Source organism: Heteronotia binoei, chromosome 13 (genome assembly GCF_032191835.1).
Source record: "Heteronotia binoei isolate CCM8104 ecotype False Entrance Well chromosome 13, APGP_CSIRO_Hbin_v1, whole genome shotgun sequence".
NCBI classification, from domain to species: domain Eukaryota; kingdom Metazoa; phylum Chordata; class Lepidosauria; order Squamata; family Gekkonidae; genus Heteronotia; species Heteronotia binoei.
Genome location: NC_083235.1, coordinates 48,753,544 through 48,775,833, shown reverse-complemented (window position 1 = coordinate 48,775,833; position 22,290 = coordinate 48,753,544). Strand labels below are relative to the sequence as shown.

The 22,290-nt window shown below is 43.3% G+C and overlaps 1 protein-coding gene across 1 annotated transcript in view; it reads left to right on the top strand.

Moving 5' to 3' along the window:
• Positions 1-21,019, top strand: part of CACNG4 (calcium voltage-gated channel auxiliary subunit gamma 4) — a 121,601-nt gene extending 100,582 nt beyond the window's left edge. Inside the window, exons 2-4 of the mRNA XM_060253152.1 lie at positions 1,891-1,974; positions 15,598-15,738; positions 20,452-21,019. Coding sequence (XP_060109135.1) covers positions 1,891-1,974; positions 15,598-15,738; positions 20,452-20,990 — 764 coding nt within the window. The 3' untranslated portion in view covers positions 20,991-21,019. The remainder of the gene's footprint in view (positions 1-1,890; positions 1,975-15,597; positions 15,739-20,451) is intronic.
• The last annotated feature ends 1,271 nt before the right edge of the window (positions 21,020-22,290 follow it).

Genomic DNA, 22,290 nt, shown 5'->3' with positions numbered 1-22,290 from the left:
GTGTTGAGAGGTAGGGAGGTACAACAGGGGGAGAGCTGCTCATGGATGAAGCACACCTTGATGTGGGGCCACACACCACCATAGATGTTGTCAGTTCCAGGCAGCCCCTCTTCCAGTGCCCACTCATAAGGGACATCCTGGGCTATAAAGGCACAAACATGTTTCCGAGAGCCGAATGGATCATTCCAGTGCTTCAGGGTAGTCTGGCCGAGGGCAGAGACCTGCTCTGCTGCCATGTGCAAGGAGACCACTCATCAACACTTACAAAGATACCCTCTTATATAAGTAAGGCTGTTTAAGTACTTTTTAAATAACATATAGAATTCAAGAATGACCACCAGCTCACTATATTGGTAACAAAGTCTCCCAACGTTACTGAATAATAGTAGTCAAAAATTAAAACCCACAGTCACAATATTACATCCATTGAAGAGTTCAATTTCATTTTCAGGGACTGCTAATTGGACTATGGATTGTGGCAAGCAATGACAACATGCACGCAGACTTTTCTCATGTTTCTTAATCCTCCTCCTGGTCTTGCTTGTCTTCCATACAACTATTTTGGAACTAAACATAAATACACAATAACCAATAGTATGATCTGTTTATACAACAATAATAACAGTTTACCAGTGTAATCACAAATACCTTTTACATACCTATTGCCTGGACAAATTACAATGCAGCATTCATGCTGTCCTGAAGAGCTATGCTCACGTGCTCCACTAACAGGGCTTTTTATGTAGAAAAAGCCCAGTAGGAACTAATTTGCATATTAGGCCACACCCTCTGGCATAATCGATGCTTCACACGGCTTTTTGTAGGAAAAAGCCAAGTGGTAACTCATTTGCATATTAGGCCACACCCTCTGGCATAATCGATGCTTCACACGGCTTTTTCTAGGAAAAAGCCAAGCGGGAACTCATTTGCATATTAGGCCACCGGAACTGTGTTCCTGTGTGTTGCTGCTCAAAAAAGCCCTGGGTTGTTGTGAGGGGCATATTCGGAGGTCACAGGAAGACAGCATTTACAGATCTGTGCCTTTGATCCTGCAGAAGAGACCTTTAAGCATTCCATTGCTGATGGATGCATATTGATTAATTTTAATGGAATTTAGTAGTCCTTAAATTTCTCAGCAACAATAACAGCTTGGATTAATTCAGGGTATGTAATAGAGACACATGGGTCTCTGGCACATGGAACTTATTTTGTGAGAGTTTGACCAAACTGATTTTTATGCCTGTGGATGACAGAACTGTACACCAAGGAATGCTTGTTCCATGTTAGTTAAATGAAGACCATCAAGCATGTTTTATTCCAGGGGTGTCAAACATGCAAACCAGGGGCCGAATCAGGCCCCTAGAGTGCTCCTATCCATACCTCGAGCAACTGACTGTCATCTGCTTCCTTCTCCCTCTCTCTTGTTTCCTTCTACATCACAGAGCAAAACCTGTATTTTCTCCATAGGCTGAGGCCCCTCCCTTGGGGATGAAGGGGGGGGGAGGGAGAACTTGCTTTGCCAGGCACAGCAGAGCTACTGAGCCAAGTCTCTCTTCCTTCTATTGGCTGAGGCTCCTCCCCTCCTGGTCCCCTGGGGAAGAAAGGAAAGAACCCATGGGAGAAATACAAAGAAAGCACCTTTAAGACTGAGTGCTTATATTTTAAAGATGTTTTAAGGTGGTTGGGTTTTAAAAAAAAAAAAATTGTGTTTATCTGTGTCCTTTATAAAGATTATATCTCTGCTACCTTATCATAAATAGGTAGGTACACACATGGACCAGCCCAACCCAACATGGCTCTGCCGGACAAGGTCTCATTTATGTCAGATTTGGCCCACATAACAAATGAGTTTGACACCCCGATCTGTTTACTTGTTTTATTTCTTTCCAGGAATATATAAAGGACACTGTTTTCAAATCAACCACTTCCCTGAAGACAATGACTATGATCACGACAGTTCAGAATACCTACTCCGTAAGTAAAATGAACAGAAATATCTTTAAATAATATATATTAGGGGCAGGTCTTTTTTTGGAGGGGGGGTAGTTTTTAAAGGAACTCAATTACAGATAAACAAATATGACCTCTTCTGTTTCTTTTTTTTTTCTCTGTTGTCATTGTGAATGGTTTCAGTTCACGCCATTACCATGGATAATATTGATTGGTTAGTTTCTTTTACACATTCTAATTTCTGTCATTTATATCTATGATGTTTTGACACAAGTAGCAATGGAAAATACTCACTTTTTACAGAAAGGTTCAAGCCAAGGAAACAGAAATTACACAGCAATGATATTTTGGATGTTCAATGTGCAAGGAGAAGCAAATTTGATAAAACCAGCAAGCTAGTAGCATCCATAAACACAACCTAAATATGGCGCATATAGGGCCAACCTCCAAGGTGGAGGCTGGGGTTCTCCTGTACTGTAATACACAGAGGGGATTTAAATCTCCCAAATACAATTGTGCTGTCAGCACATGCTCAGACAATGGCAGGGCTTTTTTTGTAGCAGGAACTCCTTTGCATATTAGGCCACACACCCCTGATGTAGCCAATTCTCCAAGAGCTTACAGAGCTCTTCTTAAAAAGTCTACTGTGGGCTCTTGGAGGATTGGCTACATCAGGGGGTGTGGCCTAATATGCAAAGGAGTGCCTGCTATAATAAAAGTTCTGGACAACGCACTTTGGGAAAGTACTACAGCGAGTGCTGCAACAGAGTAGAATGTAAGTTGCTGCTCAAGGCCCAAAGGTGGCCCACTGCAGAGGATGCTGGCATGCAGTGCAGGCACAGCTGCAGGAGAGGATGCCGGTAGCTGCTGTGGGCCTGGGCACCATGGTGGCAGCCACTGCAGGCCCAGAATTGATTGATGAGGATGTGGGCAGCTGTTCTGGATGCTAGTTGCCAGTTCCAGTGTTGGGTGGTGCGGCATTATGATACTGGCTGATTTGTTTTCAATTCCCTCCCTAATAATTTCCAGCATGGCGTTGGCCTTTTTTATTGCAATCGTACACTGTCTTGACATTTTCAGTGAGTTATCTACCACGACCCCAAGATCTCTCTCTTGGTCAGTCTTTGCCAGTTTACACCCCATCAACTTGTATTTGTAGCTGGGATTCTTGGCCCCAATGTGCACTTCACTGCTTACTCCCAACTCCAGATCATTAATGAACAAGTTAAAGAGCATGGGACCCAGTACTAAGCCCTGCGACACCCCACTGCTTATCGTTCTCCACTGTGAAGACTGCCCATTTATACTCACTCTCTGCTTCCTATTAATTAGCCAGTTTCTGATCCACAAGAGGACCTGTCCTTTTACTCCATGACTCTCGAGTTTACAAAGGAGCTTTTGATGAGGAACTTTATCAAAAGCTTTCTGGAAGTCAAGGTAAACAACGTCTATTGGGTCCCCTTTGTCCACACGTTTGTTCACCCCCTCAAAGAACTGTAACAGGTTAGTGAGGCAAGATCTTCCCTTACAGAACCCATGCTGAGTCTTCCTCAATAACTTGAGTTCATCAATGTGCCTACTCATTCTGTCCTTGATAATGCTTTCTACCAACTTTCCTGGTATTGAAGTCAGATTGACTGGCCTGTAATTTCCCAGATCTCCTCTGGAATCCTTTTTAAAGATGGGGTGACATCTGCTGCCTTCCAGTCCTCAGGAACAGAGGCAGATTTCAATGAAAGATTACATATTTTTGTCAGGAGATTTTCTTAATCCTTTTATTAATCTCACTTGGACTGGTTTTCCACCGCTTAAAGGAGTCCTTCTTACCTTTTACAGCTTCCATTACTTTGTTTGTTAAGCATGCAGGCCTTTTCTTATACCTGTTTGTGCCTTTCCTAACGTGGTATATATTTTATCTGAGCTTCTAGGATTGTCGTTTTAAATAGCCTCCAAGCTTCCCCAAGGGTTTTGACTGTATTTACCTTTCCTTTCAGTTTCCTCTTCACATGCCTCCTCATCTCAGAGAATTTACCCCTTTTAAAGTTAAAAGTGGTTGTGCTGGTCTTTTGGGGCAACTCCCTATTTATACAAATGGTGAAATCAATAACGTTATGGTCACTGCTCCCAAGTGGTGCAATCACTTTTACATCTCTCACCAAGTCTTGGGCATTACTTAGGACTAAATCCAGGATCGCCCCACCCCTGGTAGGTTCTGTGACCATCTGCTCCATAGCACAGTCATTGAGAACATCTAGAAACTCTTTCTCTCGACCTGAACACATTTTGTCCCAATCAAACTGCAGGTAGTTAAAATCTCCTATTACGACACAGTTTTTATGTTTAGCTGCTATCTTTAATCCTTCAATCATATTATGATCATCCTCTATCTTTTGATTTGGTGGACGATAACAAACTCCCATAGTTAAATTTCCTTTTGGGCCCTCCATTTCGACCCAACGCATTTCTAGAAGGGAATCTAATTCTCTGACCTAAGTCTTACTGGACTGTATACCCTCTCTGACATACAGAGCCACCCCACCTCTAACCCTTCCCTCCCTATCCTTCCGATATAACTTATATCCAGGGATCACCGTGTCCCACTGATTCTCCTCATTCAACCAAGTTTCTGAAATTCCCACAATGTCTATGTTTTCCCCCAACACTAAACATTCCAACTCCCCAATTTTACTTCGAACACTTCTAGCTTTTGTATACAAACATCTATAATTTCCCAGGCAAGTTAGGCCCGTAACCTTCCTCCTGCTGCCTCGAGACTGTGGCAGACAGTCCATACTGTCTGTCACCATCTCAGTGGACAACTCTGATCCATTACCTGGTAGAAAAGTAACAACTAACCCTTCATCTCTTTGAGATGAGTCCTTCCGAACCAGAGAAATTTAATCTCCTGTCGGCTTTCCCCCAAGATTTAGTTTAAAAACTGCTCTGCCACCTTTTAGATTTTAAACGCCAGCAGCTTGGTTCCATCTGGGGACAAGTGAAATCCGTCTCTTTTGTACAGCTCCCGCTTGTTCCAGAAAGCATCCCAGTGCCTAACAAACTTAAACCCTTCCTCCCTACACCATCGTCTCATCTACACATTGAGACTTCTAATTTGTGCCTGTCTCTCGAGCCCTGCTTGTGGAACAGGTAGTGCTTCTGAGAAGGCTACCTTGGAGGTCCTGACCTTAATTCTCCTGCCTAGCAGCCTAAATTTTTCCTCCGGGACCTCACAACTGCATTTCCCCACATAGTTGGTGCCAACATGCACCATGACCACTGGCTCCTCCCCAGCACTGTCTATCAGCCTATCTACAACACGCGTAATGTCCACTACCTTCACACCAGGCAGGCAAGTCACCATACGGTCAGTACACGGTTTTGCCACCCAGCTGTCTACTTGTCTAAGGATCGAATCATCAACTACCAAGACCACCCCCTCTCTCCCTGCCCAGGGATGGTTCCTTGGCATGAAAGGATACCCACTCACCAACTGAAGAAGAGGTCACTTCTGAGGGCGCATTCCTCTTATCCTCAGCATGGTGCCCTGTTCCCTCTCGACCCTCATGCTCTCTGGCAGCCACGTTCAGAGTGGGGCTCATCTAACATGTCCCCAAGAGTCTTCTCTGAGTGCCTAACTGACTGTCTCCAGGTCAGTCACTTTGGCCTCAAGGGTACGAACTCATTCCCTGAGTACCAAGATCTCCTTGCATCGAGCACACACCCAAGACTTCTGTCCTATGGGCAGATAGTCATACATGTGACACTCAGTACAAAACACTGGAAAAACCCCACCCCCCTGCTGACATTCTATCTTCATGATAGCTTTTTTAAAATATATAGTCCCCTTTTAAATCCTGTTTGTTTATGTGGCTCTCCTTCTGGAGGGTCTACTTACCTTATTGGGAACACAAGGAAAATAGGGATCTGGGTTCCTGGTCCTTACACAGCCCCCAGACTACAAGCCACAGGCCAAGAGCTCTTTAGCTCTCGCCCTTTGGCTTGCGCCTCTGGCAAGGTGCAGCTTGATAATGCAAAGAGGGTGGGGCCTCAGTCTGCCCCAGGAATACAGCCACTCCTAATCAATCAGCACCAATCACCTTCAGCCCACTCAAACCAAACAAACAGCAGTTCCCCAGCAACCACAAACTCAGAATTTTCAGCAAGCATACAGTCACACAAACTCAGAAATTCTCAGCAACTCCCCCAGCTGTTTAGAAAGCCAAACCTCACCCTTATAGCACTGCTCTCTCTCAGAGCTCTCTGAAATTTTGCTTCAGATTGCACTCAACTGTGTAGAATTACCCCCAAATTCTTATATGTGCACACTTGGTGATCCAGTTAATCTCTGGATACTTTTCATAATCACAAACCTAGATTTGTACCACAGCCATAACATGCTCTGGAAAGGACTTTTAAAACATTGTGATGGACAGTAAATGGTTACTGCTGTAACCTGGTCTAAGTGATGGGATTCAAATGGAATTCTTCAGTTGAGAGTGGCAATTAAGAAGTCACATATGACTGGGAAGGAAGGTTAAGAGTCTGGGAAAAGATCAAGAAGGATCCTGAATTAGGGGAGTGGGAAGCTTAGTCCATCCCTAACAAATCTGAGGGAAGTAGAAGATGGGGGTGATCCCTATCCAATGGATAAGGAAGGAAACTGGAACTTGTATGAATGTTCCTTCCTTCACCAACTTTAGTGTCTGGAAGACATGGAAGCTTAAGCTAGTTTATGTAAGAAAAACTGCCAAGAAACCTCTCTCCTCAAGTTTTAAAGACCTGTCTGAATAACAGAAACAGTTTCTTGTTACTGCTGTTTATTTTTATACAAAGTTAGCTCATTCCTGTTGCCTGGTCATCTCATAACTCCTCTAAGCTTGATTAATGCCTGACCACATCACCTCAAAATTAAATAAAAGTTTGTTATTTTTGAGCTACCTTCAGCTTCCCATGTGCCATTATCAAACCAGAACAAAAAGAAGGATTTTAGTGTTTCCCCTTAGTTCCCTAGGCTGGCTCATCACCTAACAATATACATTGAAACAGTTTGGTGAAATAGCCAATGAAAAATGAAGAAGGAAAAGGGAGCTGCTCAGTGAAGAACAGGATAAAAGGAAATCCTGTGAGGGAAGGCAAAATCACCATAGCCATCTTTGATTTTTTTGCTTCACCATCTATGCTTCTAGTTAAATAAAAGACAAATGACAGATGCAGTTGTATATAGAAGCATAAATAAGGAACACTTTGCCTCTATGCTAAAAGTATAACTTGTGATGTGTTTCCCCCCAAAAAAACTTTCCCTTCCCTCTCTGCACAAAGATTCAACAAGCATGAGACCACTTATAGACTTGCTGGAATGTATTCATTAGATTGCAATGGACAATCTTCGCAGTGGAGGACGGTAATCAGTGGAGTGCCGCAGGGCTCAGTACTGGGTCCCATGCTCTTTAACTTGTTCATAAATGATTTGGAGTTGAGAGTAAGCAGTGAAGTGGCCAAGTTTGCAGATGACACTAAATTGTTCAGGGTGGTGAGAACCAGAGAGGATTGTGAGAAACTCCAAAGGGATGTGTTGAGGCTGGGTGAGTGGGCGTCAACGTGGCAGATGAGGTTCAATGTGGCCAAGTGCAAAGTAATGCACATTGGGGCCAAAAATTCCAGCTACAAATACAAGTTGATGGGGTGTGAACTGGCAGAGAATGACCAAGAGAGAGATCTTGGGGTCGTGGTTAGATAACTCACTGAAAATGTCAAGACAGTGTGCGATTGCAATAAAAAAGGCCAATGCCATGCTGGAAATTATTAGGAAGGGAATTGAAAACAAATCAGCCAGTATCATAATGCCCCTGTATAAATCGATGGTGCGGTCTCATTTGGAGTACTGTGTGCAATTCTGGTCACCTCACCTCAAAAAGGATATTATAGCATTGGAAAAAGGGCAGAAAAGGGCAACTAGAATGATTAAAGGGTTGGAACACTTTCCCTATGAAGAAAGGTTAAACCGCTTGGGGCTCTTTAGCTTGGAGAAACGTCGACTGCAGGGTGACATGATAAGAGGTTTACAAGATTATGCATGGGATGGAGAAAGTAGAGAAAGAAGTACTTTTCTCCCTTTCTCACAATACAAGAACTCGTGGGCATTCAATGAAACTGCTGAGTAGTCAGGTTAAAAGGGATAAAAGGAAGTACTTCTTCACCCAAAGGGTGATTAACATGTGGAATTCACTGCCACAGGAGGTGGTGGTGGCTACAAGCATAGCCAGCTTCAAGAGGGGATTGGATAAAAATATGGAACAGAGGTCCATCAGTGGCTATTAGCCACAGTTTGTGTGTGTGTGTGTAGGCCACTGTGTGATACAGAGTGTTGGACTGAATGGGCCATTGGCCTGATCCAACATGGCTTGTCTTATGTTCTTATGTTATGTTCCTATTTCACGCAAAACAACAGACAGAAACCAGCAAAAATAATTGTTAGTCATACACCATCTGAATGCACTAGGTGCTGTACAAAGTACAAAAAAGAGAACAAAATGTATAGAACTTACACTAAATGGTTCCTTAAGTAACTGTGTGCACACAAACACACACTAGCAAGAGGGTACACTTATAAATGGCAGAGGGGAAAAAGATAGAAAGTTTTAGAGAAGGGACATACAACATTAAATCCAGGGCCTGATGTCTGGAGAGGTCCAGGGGTTCAAGAAGGTAGAATATCGAGGAGGAAAAGGGGAGGAAAAGCCTGTGGAGTGTAGCAGAAGAAGAAGATGATGATGATGATGATGATGATGATGATGATGATGATGATGATGATGATGATGATGATGATGATGATGATGATGATATTGGATTTGTATCCCACCCTTCACTCTGAATCTCAGAGTCTCAGAGTAGCTCACAATCTCCTTTACCCTCCTTCCCCACAACAAACACCTTGTGAGGTAGGTGGTGCTGAGAGAGTTTTCATGGAAAGCTGCCCTTTCAAGGACAACTCTGCAAGAGCTATGGCTGACCCAAGGCCATTCCAGCAGCTGCAAGTGGAGGAGTGGGAAGCAAACCTAGTTCTCCCAGCTTAGAGTCCATGCACTTAACCATTACACCAAACTGGCTTCTCAGGGGTTCTCTGGAGGAAACCAGAAATCCGGACCACAGATCTGAGGAACAATTTGCTGGGGCATGAGGTCCTTTTTTTGTGGACAGAATCTCCCCCAGGATAGGTGGGGTTTGGCTATCCTGGCTTTCTGTTGGGTCAAGATAAAAAGTTTGAATTTCACTGGCTCGTTTAAAGTTAACTTCTGTCAAACTTGGGGGTGGGGGGAGGAATGAGAAAAATACCATGATTAGGCTATGGTGAGCCAAATCTGCATGGGCACAAAGAACCTGGATGAGGCAACATGATTAACTTGCTTTAATTATATTGAAGTGAGGCAGATCTACATGGACAGGATGGAGAGCAAATTAAAGGCCCGAGTGCCTTTCTTGATTGAGTAAAAGAAAAAGAGGAACCAGGCATTGGTTAATGAAATAGCAACTTCCTTGGTCTGAGCAGACACCTCTGGCGTTTGTCAGGATACTGAGTGATGTTTGTAGTGTTGAAAAGTCTTTTGTTATTCAGAATTATATGTCACTGAGCTGGGGTAGATTGCACTTAATCTGTTTCTAATTCCAGCACTCCCTTCCTCTTCATTCCTGGGAATTTTCTATTTCATGGCTGAATTCAATTTCTTTTTATGAGACTCCCCAAGTTTCTGATTCCCTTGGCACTTCACTTTTAAGAGGGGGTGCCTATTTAAAAAAATAATCCAAAATAAGAGGGGAACCCTACTATCTAAAAAGCTTTGGCTGGAGGAGGGGGTGTGGTCCTCACAAATAGACAGTACTACTCCCTCAGTGGCCAGGAGCTCTTTGACATGCCACCATTCCTCATGGCACTCATGCCAGATTTAATTAAACTAGGCAGTGCTTTAGAAGTTGGAATAATTTCATCATTATTATGCATCCAAGATAAAACTTTCATTGTTAAAATACTTGCCCATGATGATTGTATCACAGTTGCAAAGATATAGCAGTGCTCCATATGAAGCTGAGTCAACATATGTAGCTGAATGAGGTAATGGAATGAAAGGGAGGTATACCACTTTTGAATGCTAACCCATAAAACAAAAACTTCCGATAGTGGGAAAAGACCATGCTCATAGGTACTCTGGTAATAAAAAGTAATATTATACAGCTATATTATATTATTGTTTGTGCATGTTTGGGGTGGTGGCCAGGGCATACAGTAATCATGTGACTCTTGTTTGACTGAAGTTCTGAACATGTCTCTTTGTGATCCGTGGAGTGAGTGCAACTGCTCTCCTCTGCTGTTATGCCACCCAGAGGTCTTTGAAGCAAAGGTGTGAGTGATAGAGAGTTGTTCATGTTGCTACCAGAAAGGGTAAAGTATCATCCCTGTCTAGAGGAACAATCAGGAACCTAAGACAGAAGTCTGGGTTCAGTCAGTGAACTCACCCACAGAATTCCAGTGTGATTCCAAGCATGCCCCATGTACTCCCATTCAGTGCTCCTCTAACCTGCAGGATGTCATGAGCAAAAATTCTGCTTTGTAAGCTACTGGCATTAAAGTTGTGAGCAAGTGATTTGGCTACTGCATAAGTTAGTTTGCTCTGGGGCCATTCTTCTTGAGCTAAGACAAAAATGTGTGAGCCAGAGGCTAAAAAACAGTGAGCTAATTCATGCTAACTTAGCTTAGAGGGAACACTACTCCCATCATATCTATTTGGCAATAAATTCTTGAGGCAAGCAGATTTTTTATTTGTCCTTGAAATTAACATTTTTCTCAGAGGGCATTTATTTCAGGATTAGGAATAAGACCCGTTGTGAAGAAAAATACAAAGGACTCTAGAAAGAGGCTTTGGGTGAGTGCTCCCCCAACCTTGCTGTCTTCCCACCCAAGTGAAGGCATTCGCTCCCCCCACCACCACCACCACCTCAAGGGGAGCTGATCTCTGCCATCTGGAAAGCAATTGTAATTCTGAGTGATCTCCAGCCCTCATCTGGAGATTAAGAGGAAACTGTGTTTGTGTCATTCAAAATGCACCAGTCTAAATGCAATATTCATACAATATACATTATACATGCAACATGAATACCAATGAGCTGCTTAATACTTCTTTATGAACATACATAAGCATAACAAAATATGCAATATATATACTTAGTTGTGACCTGGTAAGTTCACAATGCATTCACATAAGCTACAAAGTCTACAATGTTTACACAAGTAAGTATTAGGCAAGGTAACAAAATAGGATGCTCCAGAAAGAAAACAAGTTGAACACGCTTCCGGTAATAGGCGTGTTTCGATGGCGTATCTTTGTCCACAACACAACTCTTCTGGAACTTAGCATAAACAGTCATATACAATAACCAAATCAATAATACATAACATTAAACCATACTGTTCAAAACAACACATCTCCATAGTAAACAATTTACAAAAAGGATTTCACAGCATACTCAACTCACCCACAGAAAGGTTATTCTATAAGTATGTGCATGTCAATTTCCAAGGCAATCACTTTCCAACGCGGCCATGCGCCACAGTCTAGAATTTTTTTTATCTGGAACTAAACAAGAACATGGTGTTGATAGAATCAATCCTGTATGTAAATACATAAACATGAATGGACAAAAAATACACACAAACAACTTTTATAAAGAACCTTACCCAGTGCTCTTATAAGCTAAGCATGAAGTTGCTAGTCAGTTGCTCCCACGCAGCACTATCAGTTCTCAATGCGGTCAAAGCCGCTCCGCCAAGATAAACATTTCCAGCTGCCCACTGATTCCTCCCTTCTTTTTGGTTCCTCTTTGGTCATTAGGTGTGTCAAATAAAGGTGTACTCTGATGTGGACTCCTCATGTTTATGTATTTACATACGGGATTGATTTTATCAACACCATGTTCTTGTTTAGTTCCAGATAAAAAAATTCTAGACTGCGGTGCATGGCCACGTTAGAAAGTGATTGCCTTGGAAATTGACATGCACATACTTATAGAATAACCTTTCTGTGGGTGAGTTGAGTATGCTGTGAAATCCTTTTTGTAAATTGCTTATTATGGAGATGTGTTGTTTTGAACAGTATGGTTTAATGTTATGTATTATTGATTTGGTTATTGTATGACTGCTTATGTTTAGTTCCAGAAGAGTTGTGTTATGGACGAAGATACGCCATCAAATCACGCCTATTACCGGAAGCGTGTCCAACTTCAACTTGTTTTCTTTCTGGAGCATCCTATTTTGTTACCATGCCTAATACTTACTTGTGTAAACATTGTGGACTTTGTAGCTTATGTGAATGCATTGTGGACTTAGCAGGTCACAACTAAGTATATGTATTGTATATTTTGTTATCCTTATGTATGTTCATAAAGAAGTATTAAGCAGCTCACTGGTATTCATGTTGCATGTAAAATGTATATGCATTTAGTATTGCATTTAGACTGGTGCATTTTGAATGACACAAGCATGGTTTCCTCTTAGGATTTCCTTTTCTGTGCTTTTCTGATCTCACCTGGAGATTGGCAACAGTGGTTCCCCAGGAGGAGATAGCTGGTTTGGAGCGTGGAGTCTATGACAATGTACCTGTCTGAGGCCCCACCCCTCATTAAATCCACCCTCTCCAGGCTCCACCCCTCAAATTTCCAGGAATTTCCCAACCTGGAGTTGGTAACTGCTAAGTCTCACTGGCTGTCCTAGAGGAGTTGCTGCTAAACAGGAGCAAGCAACCAGGCCTAGTTAAGACATGCTAGTCAGGTGGCATCAAGTCACTGAGAGGGTGCTGCCAGACCTAGGGTAGCCATCCTCCAGGTAGACACCACAACAAAAAATGCAAGCTAGTGACCAATTTACTAAGAAGTATATAGAAATCAGTCCAAATGTTCAAAACATGTATAAGTCCCATTATAATGTCCTCTTTCGGATTGTATTCTATTCCCATCCTCCAGGTAGAGCCTGAAGCTCTCCTGGGATCACAACTGAACTCCAGAAAACAGATCTCTCTCCCCATCCTGGAGAAAATAACTGCTTTGGATGGCGGACTGTATGCCATTCTATTAATTTGAGGCTTCTCCCTTTACTGACAGAAGTTGGTTGCCTAGCAACAGCCTCTGGCTAGGGGTGAGGCTGAGGGAAGGAGGAATAGAGTGACTGACAGAAAAGAAGTCTTTTTAGCCCTTATGCAGCCTCTAAGGAAATGCTCCCAGCAGGGCCAGGCCTTGCCACCTATTCACATTATGGTGGCAACATCTCAGTGACTATTTTGGCAGCCTTCAGAGGTTGTGCATGCTGGAAGGCTGCTAATGGGCTGGGAGAAGTCTGTTACCAGTGATACTTTTTTGTGAGGCCAATTAACAAAGAGAACACAGAGAAGAGTTGGAGATGTGTCTGTCTCTGAGGTAAGACTGTTTTGGAGGTTTGTTCAACATTCCTGGGCCTGCAGTAGGTGGGGGCAGGGGAGTCAGCCAGTGAGAGGCCAGAGATGCTGAGTGAGCCATGAAGGGCCAATTATTTGTTGAGTGCATGGAATGCATCTGTAAGCCAATGGGAGAGCTCCATTTGGCCACCACCATAGGGGAATTATTATTATTATTAGTAGTAGTAGTAGTAGTAGTAGTAATAGTAGTAGAAGTCTAGCAGGAGTTCCTTTGCATATTAGGCCACACACCCCTGATGTAGCCAATCCTCTTAGAGCTTACAAGGCTCTTTTTTTGTAAGCTCTTGGAGAATGGCTACATCAGGGGTGTGTGGTCTAATATGCAAAGGACCTCCTGCTAGAATTCCACCCCTGATTATTATAGAATAGATAGATGCTGATCCTTGCAGCCAATTATGTATGTTTTAATATACGGATTTTAACATAGTTTAGGAGTGGAGCTCTTCATACTTGTTACATTCTGTTAACATGTGGCAAGATGGTAAATGGCAGTGCAAATTTCACTATTGATTTCTGCTAACTGAACATTATCACCCCCACCTCTACCCACCCCCACTCAGAGAGAGCAATTGCTATCCTGGTGTATAAAGAACAAAGAGGGCATAAAATAGTCAGGCTTGCTGAGGGCCATTTTCAGCCATTTTAAAATACCTTTTGGCCTTTTAAACATAATACATTTTACTCCTGGGATGCTATGCCAAGAGATAACTGCTGTTTTGCCTCCAGGTAGTTGCAAGCATTTCTCTAAACAGTGACATAAGGAGATGCACTGGGGAATAAGTGAGGATTTGCAGGGGTAACTGCAATTTCTCCTTCAGAGCAACCGAGAGGAACATGACAATTAACCTGAGGTAGAGTCCTCCCAAAAATGGAGTCATAGCAAAAACATCATGGTATCCTCAGTGTACTGATTTCAAGCGTTCTCAGCCTTTTGCAGGCTATGGGCATCTGTAGAACTCAGACTCACTATGGTGGGCGCATCCACAAAATGGCTGCCGCAGGAGACATAGTCAGCCACAAAACAGCTGCCACAGCTCTCCTTCAGTCACACAGTGAAGATCTTTGTGATACAGTGGCAGCTGCTGCCCAAGCAACATTTTTTTTAAATCTGCACAACCAATCAAATCTCCGATGGCTAATTAGAAGCCTTGCTAGGCAGAAGTCCTACCTGATCCTACTCATGTTCTAAAACCACTTGGTGGGCACCAGGAAATGTGTCAGCAGGCACCATGGCTCCCACAAGCACCATGTTTGGGGGTTCTGCTTTAAGGTATCTTTTCCCTCAAACTTTGAAGTCTTTAGCAACGGTTATCTCTCTTATAATGTTTGTATCTCTGTCTTTGCTATTGCCCCTCTTTACTCTTTTTGTCTTTCACTGTCATTTGTGCCCTTTGATCTCCACCCTTCCCTGCTGCAGTTTCATGGTGGATTTTATTTCCTGAGACAGAAAAAAGCTTTAGAAAAAGCATAGTGATTTTATGGAATGATGTGGTTGTGGCCAAAAGGTTCAACAAGTGTAAATAAATGAGCCTATGAAATGAATGAGTGACAAATGATTCCAATTACTGCTCATGGAGAAAAAAGATAAATATTTCTTAGATGCTGTTCTAAACCTGGGGCATTTTGGCTTTGTTGCTATTCAGTGTGAGATGAATAAGTGGCACTCAGCAATCCAAATTCACATATGTGAAGTGGCTTAATGCCACCTGTGTTGTATTATACAGTCAGTAGCTGGCTCATACATTCTTCATTGATCTTGCTTGCATTAATTTGTGGGTTATTCTTTATAGTCTCTTTCGCTGGTAGCTTGTCAGAGTATGTTTACACACACAATGAATTGCTTTGGGAAGCTGATTATGGTAATAATACCCATTTTTTTCCAGCAAAAAATTGCAAAACACTTTCAGAAAAGCGAAGAGAAGGCGTATTGCTTTTGCAGAGACTGTCACATTACTGTTTGGAGTCTTTCACTTGCCCTGCCCTCATCCCCTCCTCCCCCAAACAAATACAATAACTGTAGTGTGTTGATGTGGCACTGAAGCACTGTAATGTGTGTGGCTGTTCACACATTGCCAGTGCATGTGGGTAGCCCACAGAAGCATTGTTACACAATGGAAATAATCTAAGAGCGTTCTTCCTTTTTGTCTCACAGGTATTGTCCGTGCCTCCAGTGTATTTCCTATACTGAGTACAGTATTACTATTACTTGGAGGGCTCTGTGTTGGAGCTGGGAGGATTTATAGCAGCAAAAACAACATTATCCTTAGTGCTGGTATTCTTTTTGTTGCAGCAGGTATGTTGTTTTTAATATGATCTCTTTTATTTTGTATGTGTTTCATCTTTAGTTTTTAACTTCAGTTTTTTAAACTTGGACAGGGGGGTGGAATGGTGACCCCAAAATCACCCCTCACTATATCCTCACAACAACCCTGTAAGATAGGCTAGGCTCAATAATGATGATGGGACCAAGATCAATATGCTGACTTGGAATATGCGTAACATTGCTGGCATTGTAGCCTAAATAACTCACAAACCATTCAGCAGCATCTTGTCTTTAGCTTTAGTTTTTACTGAGATGTTTGCATCCTTATAAACAGAATAAATTTCTGTCATCCTCTGTGGTATCATGAGAGACTGTACTCCTAGCTTGTTCTGCCTTCCATTTTAAAGGTGCAAAACTCCATTTTGAGAGACAGCCTAGCAGGTAGCCAAATCTATAGCATGTGTGTAATATTACCTTTCTTGGTTAAATTCTGCCTGCCACACATGATGACATCTATCTATTATTTTGACCAAACCTTCTTATAACTATTTCTATATTACATCTAGTCTGCCTTTCCTCCTTGAGAGTCTCAATTTAAATGTTTGCTACCTGGCAGTCATGTGTTTGTCCAGCTCTGGTTCCAGACCCTTCAGAACAGGGTCACCAAGAATGAACACTGATTTCCAGACTATAGTGATCAGTACCACTGGAGGAAGTAACAGTCTTTATACCATAAAGTCTAGGAGAAATGGAACTCCTATAGTAATATCAAATCCCCTCAGTTCCCTCCCTGCATCAAACTCTGCCCTCCTCAGGCACACCTCAAACCAGAGATGGCAACCATGATTCAAAAGCAAATAAAAACATTTGTTATGTAGGGCAATTTTAAACGTGGTTTAGTTGTTCAAAATCTATTATTGTGCCGTTAGGCTCCCAAAAACAGGGATATCTGAAATGATAATCAAGATGGAACAAAAAGAGGTACGGCCAGTATCTAGGGCAGTCATCACCATTTTAAGGCTGAAATTTTCTTCTTTCAAAAATGCAGTGGCGTCTTGATCCTGAAAGCTAAGCTGATGGCACCCCAGCTGGGTGCAACAATCCAGGCAGTCTCCCCTGAGGAGGCTTGAAAACAGCATGGGGGTGAGACGAGCCCCAGCAGCAGTGGAGGTGGGGGTTAGTGCTTGCCAGCCAATGAGAGAATGGGGCAGGGGCATCTCCACTGCTTGGCACCTCTTCCCTCACCTTCTGCCTGCCCCTCTATTTTCAAGCATCCTGTCCTGACCATCAGGTAGGAGGCAAGTCCTAACATCCACAGAGTTTCACAGCAGGGGTTCTCATGTCACAGTTCAATAACATAACCCAAATGCAAGGTCAGAAAGCAATCCAAGGCCTCAGTCCTGGGTCCAAGCACATGTTTGGATGGCAGGGTCCAAAAGCAGTCCAAGGGTCAGGTAATGAGATTCCACAAATCAGTCTCAAGCAGATCAAGCACCCAGTGGGGTTGTTAGCAAGGCTGCAGACACAGTCCCATACTGGCTGTAGCCTCACTGCGTTTCCCTGCAGGTAAGGCTAGTCCCATATCAAACTTCTCTCCACGAGCTGAATCAGCTAAACCAGGATGGTCCATGACACTATTCCCCCTTCCAGGGCCCCCTCCCACAAGCAGGGCAGGACCAGGTTTCCAAGGTGCAAGCAGTGGAATCACAGGATTAAGGCAGGAGAAGGGGCACCAGCAGCTGCTTCCCAGGTATGTTCTTCAGGGCCAGTCAATAAGAAAGTGGCCACGATGGAGACAGAAATCCAAGATCTGGGCCACCTCATATGCTGCTTCACCATCAATCAGGATGAATTAAGGCAGAACTGGCTGGACCCAGAGGGGTGCGGAAGTGCAGCAAGGACTGAAAGGGACCAATGAAGCACTGGGTAAATGGCCAATGTGGGAAGAATTTGGAGGCAAAAAACCACATGGTTCACCTGTTTCATGACAGGCTAGAGGCCCCTGGAGCAGACATCCAACTTCCCTGAAAGCTGGTGGCCTCAAAGGTGCTAAATAGATAGTCAGCCCAGCTCCTCCTCCTTCAGTGGCAACCCTGGTTGTCATGGAGTCTGATGAGTCTAACATGGCCTTAGGGCTATCTTGCTGCAACAGAACTCTCCCAATGACACTCTGTGATCCTGTGCTTATTACTTAAGACAGCTTACCCCCATAGAATGCAACTATATATTCTGGTACAGAGTGTAGTTCATGATCAAAGCTGCAGTACTGCAGTCAAAGCTCTGCTCACAATCTGAGTTCGATCCTAGTGGAAGCTGGGTTCAGGTAGTCAGCTCCAGGTTGATTCAGCCTTCCATCCTTCCGAGGTCGGTAAAATGAGTACCCAGCTTGCTGAGGGTAAAGTGTAAATGATTGGGGAAAGCAATGGCAAACCACCCCGTAAAAAGTCCGCCATGAAAACGGTGTGATGCGATGTCACCCCAGAGTCAGAAACGACTGGTGCTTGCACAGGGGACTACCTTTACTAATTTTTTTTTTTTAACCACCACCTAGAAAGGACCCATCCTGTCCAAGGGAGCATTGCAACCTTCAGCATCTTTAGACAGAGTATGGACTAAAATTATGGCAAATCTATTGGTCCCTGTTTTTCTCACAATTTGATTTCCAGATCAGCTACATTGCCATGAACAGATGCCCTGTCACAAAAGCTGGAGTATGCTGGCTTTCTTTAGTACATCGAATGCATTTTTGATTGCTAACAGCTCTCTTTTCAAGACTGTATACTTGCATTCTGCATCACCACATATCTATACTGGTTGTACTGGATGCAAAATGTAGTTTTCCACTCCTTGCCACAACAAATATGGACCAAGTTGTAAGCTCCCGAGAGGTCCAACTTGGTATAAATTGTAGCACCATGAAGCCTCTCCAGAAATTCAGGGATCAATGCTAAGGGGTACTGTTGCTGGCAGTGATCTTGTTTAAATCATTGCATAGCTGCAATTTCCCACACTATTTCTTGACAACCAGGACTGGAGCTGAAGTAGGGAAAGTGGCAGACAAACCTCTTTGGAGGTTCTTGGTGAGGTAGCTCCATAGCACAGCAACTCGGGTTCCGATAAGGACGGTCACTCAGGTGGAAATGGGACTTTGGGCACCAGCTTTATGGCACAACCTTAGGGCTGATGTGGGGGGAGGTGATCTGCCCCTGCTTCCTCAAATATATTTGTGAAGGCTATAGACGGCTTGGAGTTGGGAACAAGCAGGGAGTTGAAAACTGGATGCAGAGCAGGTCACTGATGTGCAGGGTGAGTGGAAACAGAATTCTTGGCATTTCTAGCAGATAACAGGGTTGAGCAAGACAAGCCAGGAACCTCTATGACAACTGGGAAGCAAGATATCAAAGTGGAGCTGCTGTTGGTGATGTTGGATCTGGAGGTACAACATCTGGTTTTCTGTGTGATGGACTGATACCAGGAGCCAGGGCTTTTTTTGAGCAGGAATGCAGGTCCAGCTGGCTTGGTGTGGGGGTGGGCCTAATATGCAAATAAGTTCATGCTGGGTTTTTCTTACAAAAAAGCCCTGTGTGAAATAATGGTGACATCAAAAAAAAGCTCTGCCAGGATTGGGGTGGCATTAGAGCACAAGGGAACTTGATTCTGATATGCTAATGCCAAATTTATAAAACTACTGGAGGCTTCTGAGTCAATTAAGGTGTGGGTACAGATCTCCCAGCAATCTGGTAACTATAACTTCACTGGAATTAGTAGGCATCCCAGGAGCCAGCCAGTATGAACAGGTGATCTAGGGTTGCACCCCAGGCCAGGTGGCTCATCCTGACTTCAGGCTCCCTGTTTCCCACTGGTGGCATGGGCTTTTTCTGAGGGTGCTGTCTAACATAGTGGCAAGTCCTTTCACAATAGACACACAGGTTGGCTTGGTGCCCATAGGCCTCTTCTGCAGAGGTTAACTGAGGGCAAGGCCCACCCAACCGCATGGGCACATTAGTGTCCTCAAGCAAGGGCTGCCCCCGAGGATGATCTTGGTTAGACCATGGCCTGATGCACTAGCCACTCCCCCACATGTGCCAGGCAGCTATCAATCCAAAGGCAATCCAAAGGCCCTGAATCATGGATGGTCACTTTGTCCAAACCAACTCTTCCAGTACTTCATCTGAAAGTCCTTCTTGGAACCAGTCTGCTGCAACAGCATCATTCCCATAGCCAGAATTCAATGGCCTAATCTGCAACTGATCCTTTCCTCCGTTTCAGTCAATAGATCCAGCAGCTAGCAGCCTCAACTTTTGTGGATTAGCAAAAACCATGGTTAGGTGCCCTGAGAAGGCCACAAAACCATCCAGTATGGTTCAGATAAAGCAGGCTTGCTTACTTTATTGCCTGGCCCTTTAATGCAAATTGTTGCACTGATATTAGGGTCTCTGAATTGCAGAGATTTGTTGTCTACTTCAGATGTGAAACTTCTTGGTTTTAGTGTTGTCTGAAGATTGCCTGTGATGTCAGCGCTCTCTGCCATTAACAATTCTAGGGATTATCTCCATCAGTATCAGCGGTTTGCTTGGATACTTCCTCGTCTAAAAGAGGACATTGCTTAAATTAGGTTATCTAATTTTCCTCTATATTGCTATACTGTCAGATCTTATGATCCAAGGCTACAAATCATTATTATGAAGATTTTAGACTTACGCATTATTCTCCTAACAAGACTTTCCCCCCTCTTCTTTCCAGGATTGAGTAACATTATAGGAATAATTGTCTACATATCAAGCAATGCAGGTGATCCTAGTGATAAACGAGATGAGGACAAAAAGAACCAATACAATTATGGCTGGTCTTTTTATTTTGGAGCCTTGTCTTTCATTGTGGCCGAGACTGTTGGTGTTCTAGCTGTGAACATTTATATTGAAAAGAACAAAGAAATAAGATTTAAGACCAAGAGGGAGTTCCTTAAGACTTCTTCCTCTTCTCCTTATGCCAGGATGCCAAGCTACAGATACAGGAGGAGGAGGTCCAGATCAAGTTCACGATCTACAGAGCCTTCTCCGTCCAGGGATGTTTCTCCCGTTGGCATGAAGATGGCAGGTTCTGTTCCCGTGAATGAAATCTCCATGTACACACTGTCCAGGGAGCCTTTGAAGGTCACAACAGCTGCAAGTTACAATATGGAGCAAGATGCAGGTTTTCTTCAAGTCCACAATTTCCTTCAAAAGGAATTCAAAGAAGGACTTCATATCAACATGGTCAACAGGAGAACAACACCTGTTTGAACAGATTGCTTGCTTTCCTGAAACAAACAGACAAAGAAACAAAGCAAAACAGAGCTTTTATACATGAAAAGAATTTTGAAAAAGAAAAGGCTTTAACACTCTACTACAAGATAACATCATGTGGTTGCAAACAGAGATACTGAAATACTTAAATTACCTGAAGATACAGAACACATTTCTATCTGATTTTTATAAACTCTTTCAGAATTTGTTTGAATAAAATTATCAGTGTTACAAAAAAAAATTAAAATCAGCAGCTCCTAGCCCAGCACTTTTGTAGTATGTACAGTATAATTTGTGAAATGGAAAATGTTTTAGCTATAGTCGATTTTAGAGCATTTCAGAGTGGGCTTTTTTCTATCACTGTCTCCTGGGACAGATTAATCACAAAAATAACCTAGCGCTTCTGAGCTGCAACAAGAATAATACATTTTTCCCCAGAAGCAATTACTTTGTAGAGAAAAAGGCAAAACTGTTTGACACCAGCATGAAACTGTAGTCATTTTACTCTGGACTAGACATTGACAGGGAAATGGGCAAGAAAAAAATGAATCAAGATTCTGTTATTAAGCCTCATGCACACTTAGGGTTGCCAGGTCTGACTCAAGAAATATCTGGGGACTTTGGGGGTGGAGCCAGGAGTAGGTGTGACAAACATGATTGAACTCCGAAGGGAGTTCTGGCAATCACATTTAAAGGCACCATCCACCTTTTAAATATCTTCTCTCCATTTGGAATAATGAAGGATAGAGGCACCTTCTTTTGGGGCTCATAGAATTGGACCCCCTGGTCCAATCTTTTTGAAACGTGGGGGGTGTTTTAAGGAGAGGCACTGGATACTATGCTGACAATTTGGTGCCTCTACCTCAAAAAACAGGCCCCCCAAAACCCCAGATACCTACAGATCAATTTTCCACTATACCCTGTGGAAATCGGTCTCCATAGGGTATAATGGAGTACCCAGCAGAATTTTCCCTCCCCCCACCCCCACTTTCTGATAACCCTGAAGCGGGGAAGGGCCTCCAAACTGGGGGATCCCCTGCCCCGAACTGGGGATTGGGAACTGAAAGCATACTTGAGGGGGAAGCAATTTGGTTTCTTAATTAAGGTAATTTACATTACAGTATGCCCTGACCTGGATGGCGAAGCTAGCCCAATTTCATCAGATCTTGGAGGCCCTGGTCAGTACTTGGATGGGAGACCGCCAAGAAAGTCCATTGTTGCTACTCAGAGGCAAGCAATGGCATACCATGTCTGAACACCTCTTCCCTTGAAAACTCTACAGAAGGATCACCACAAG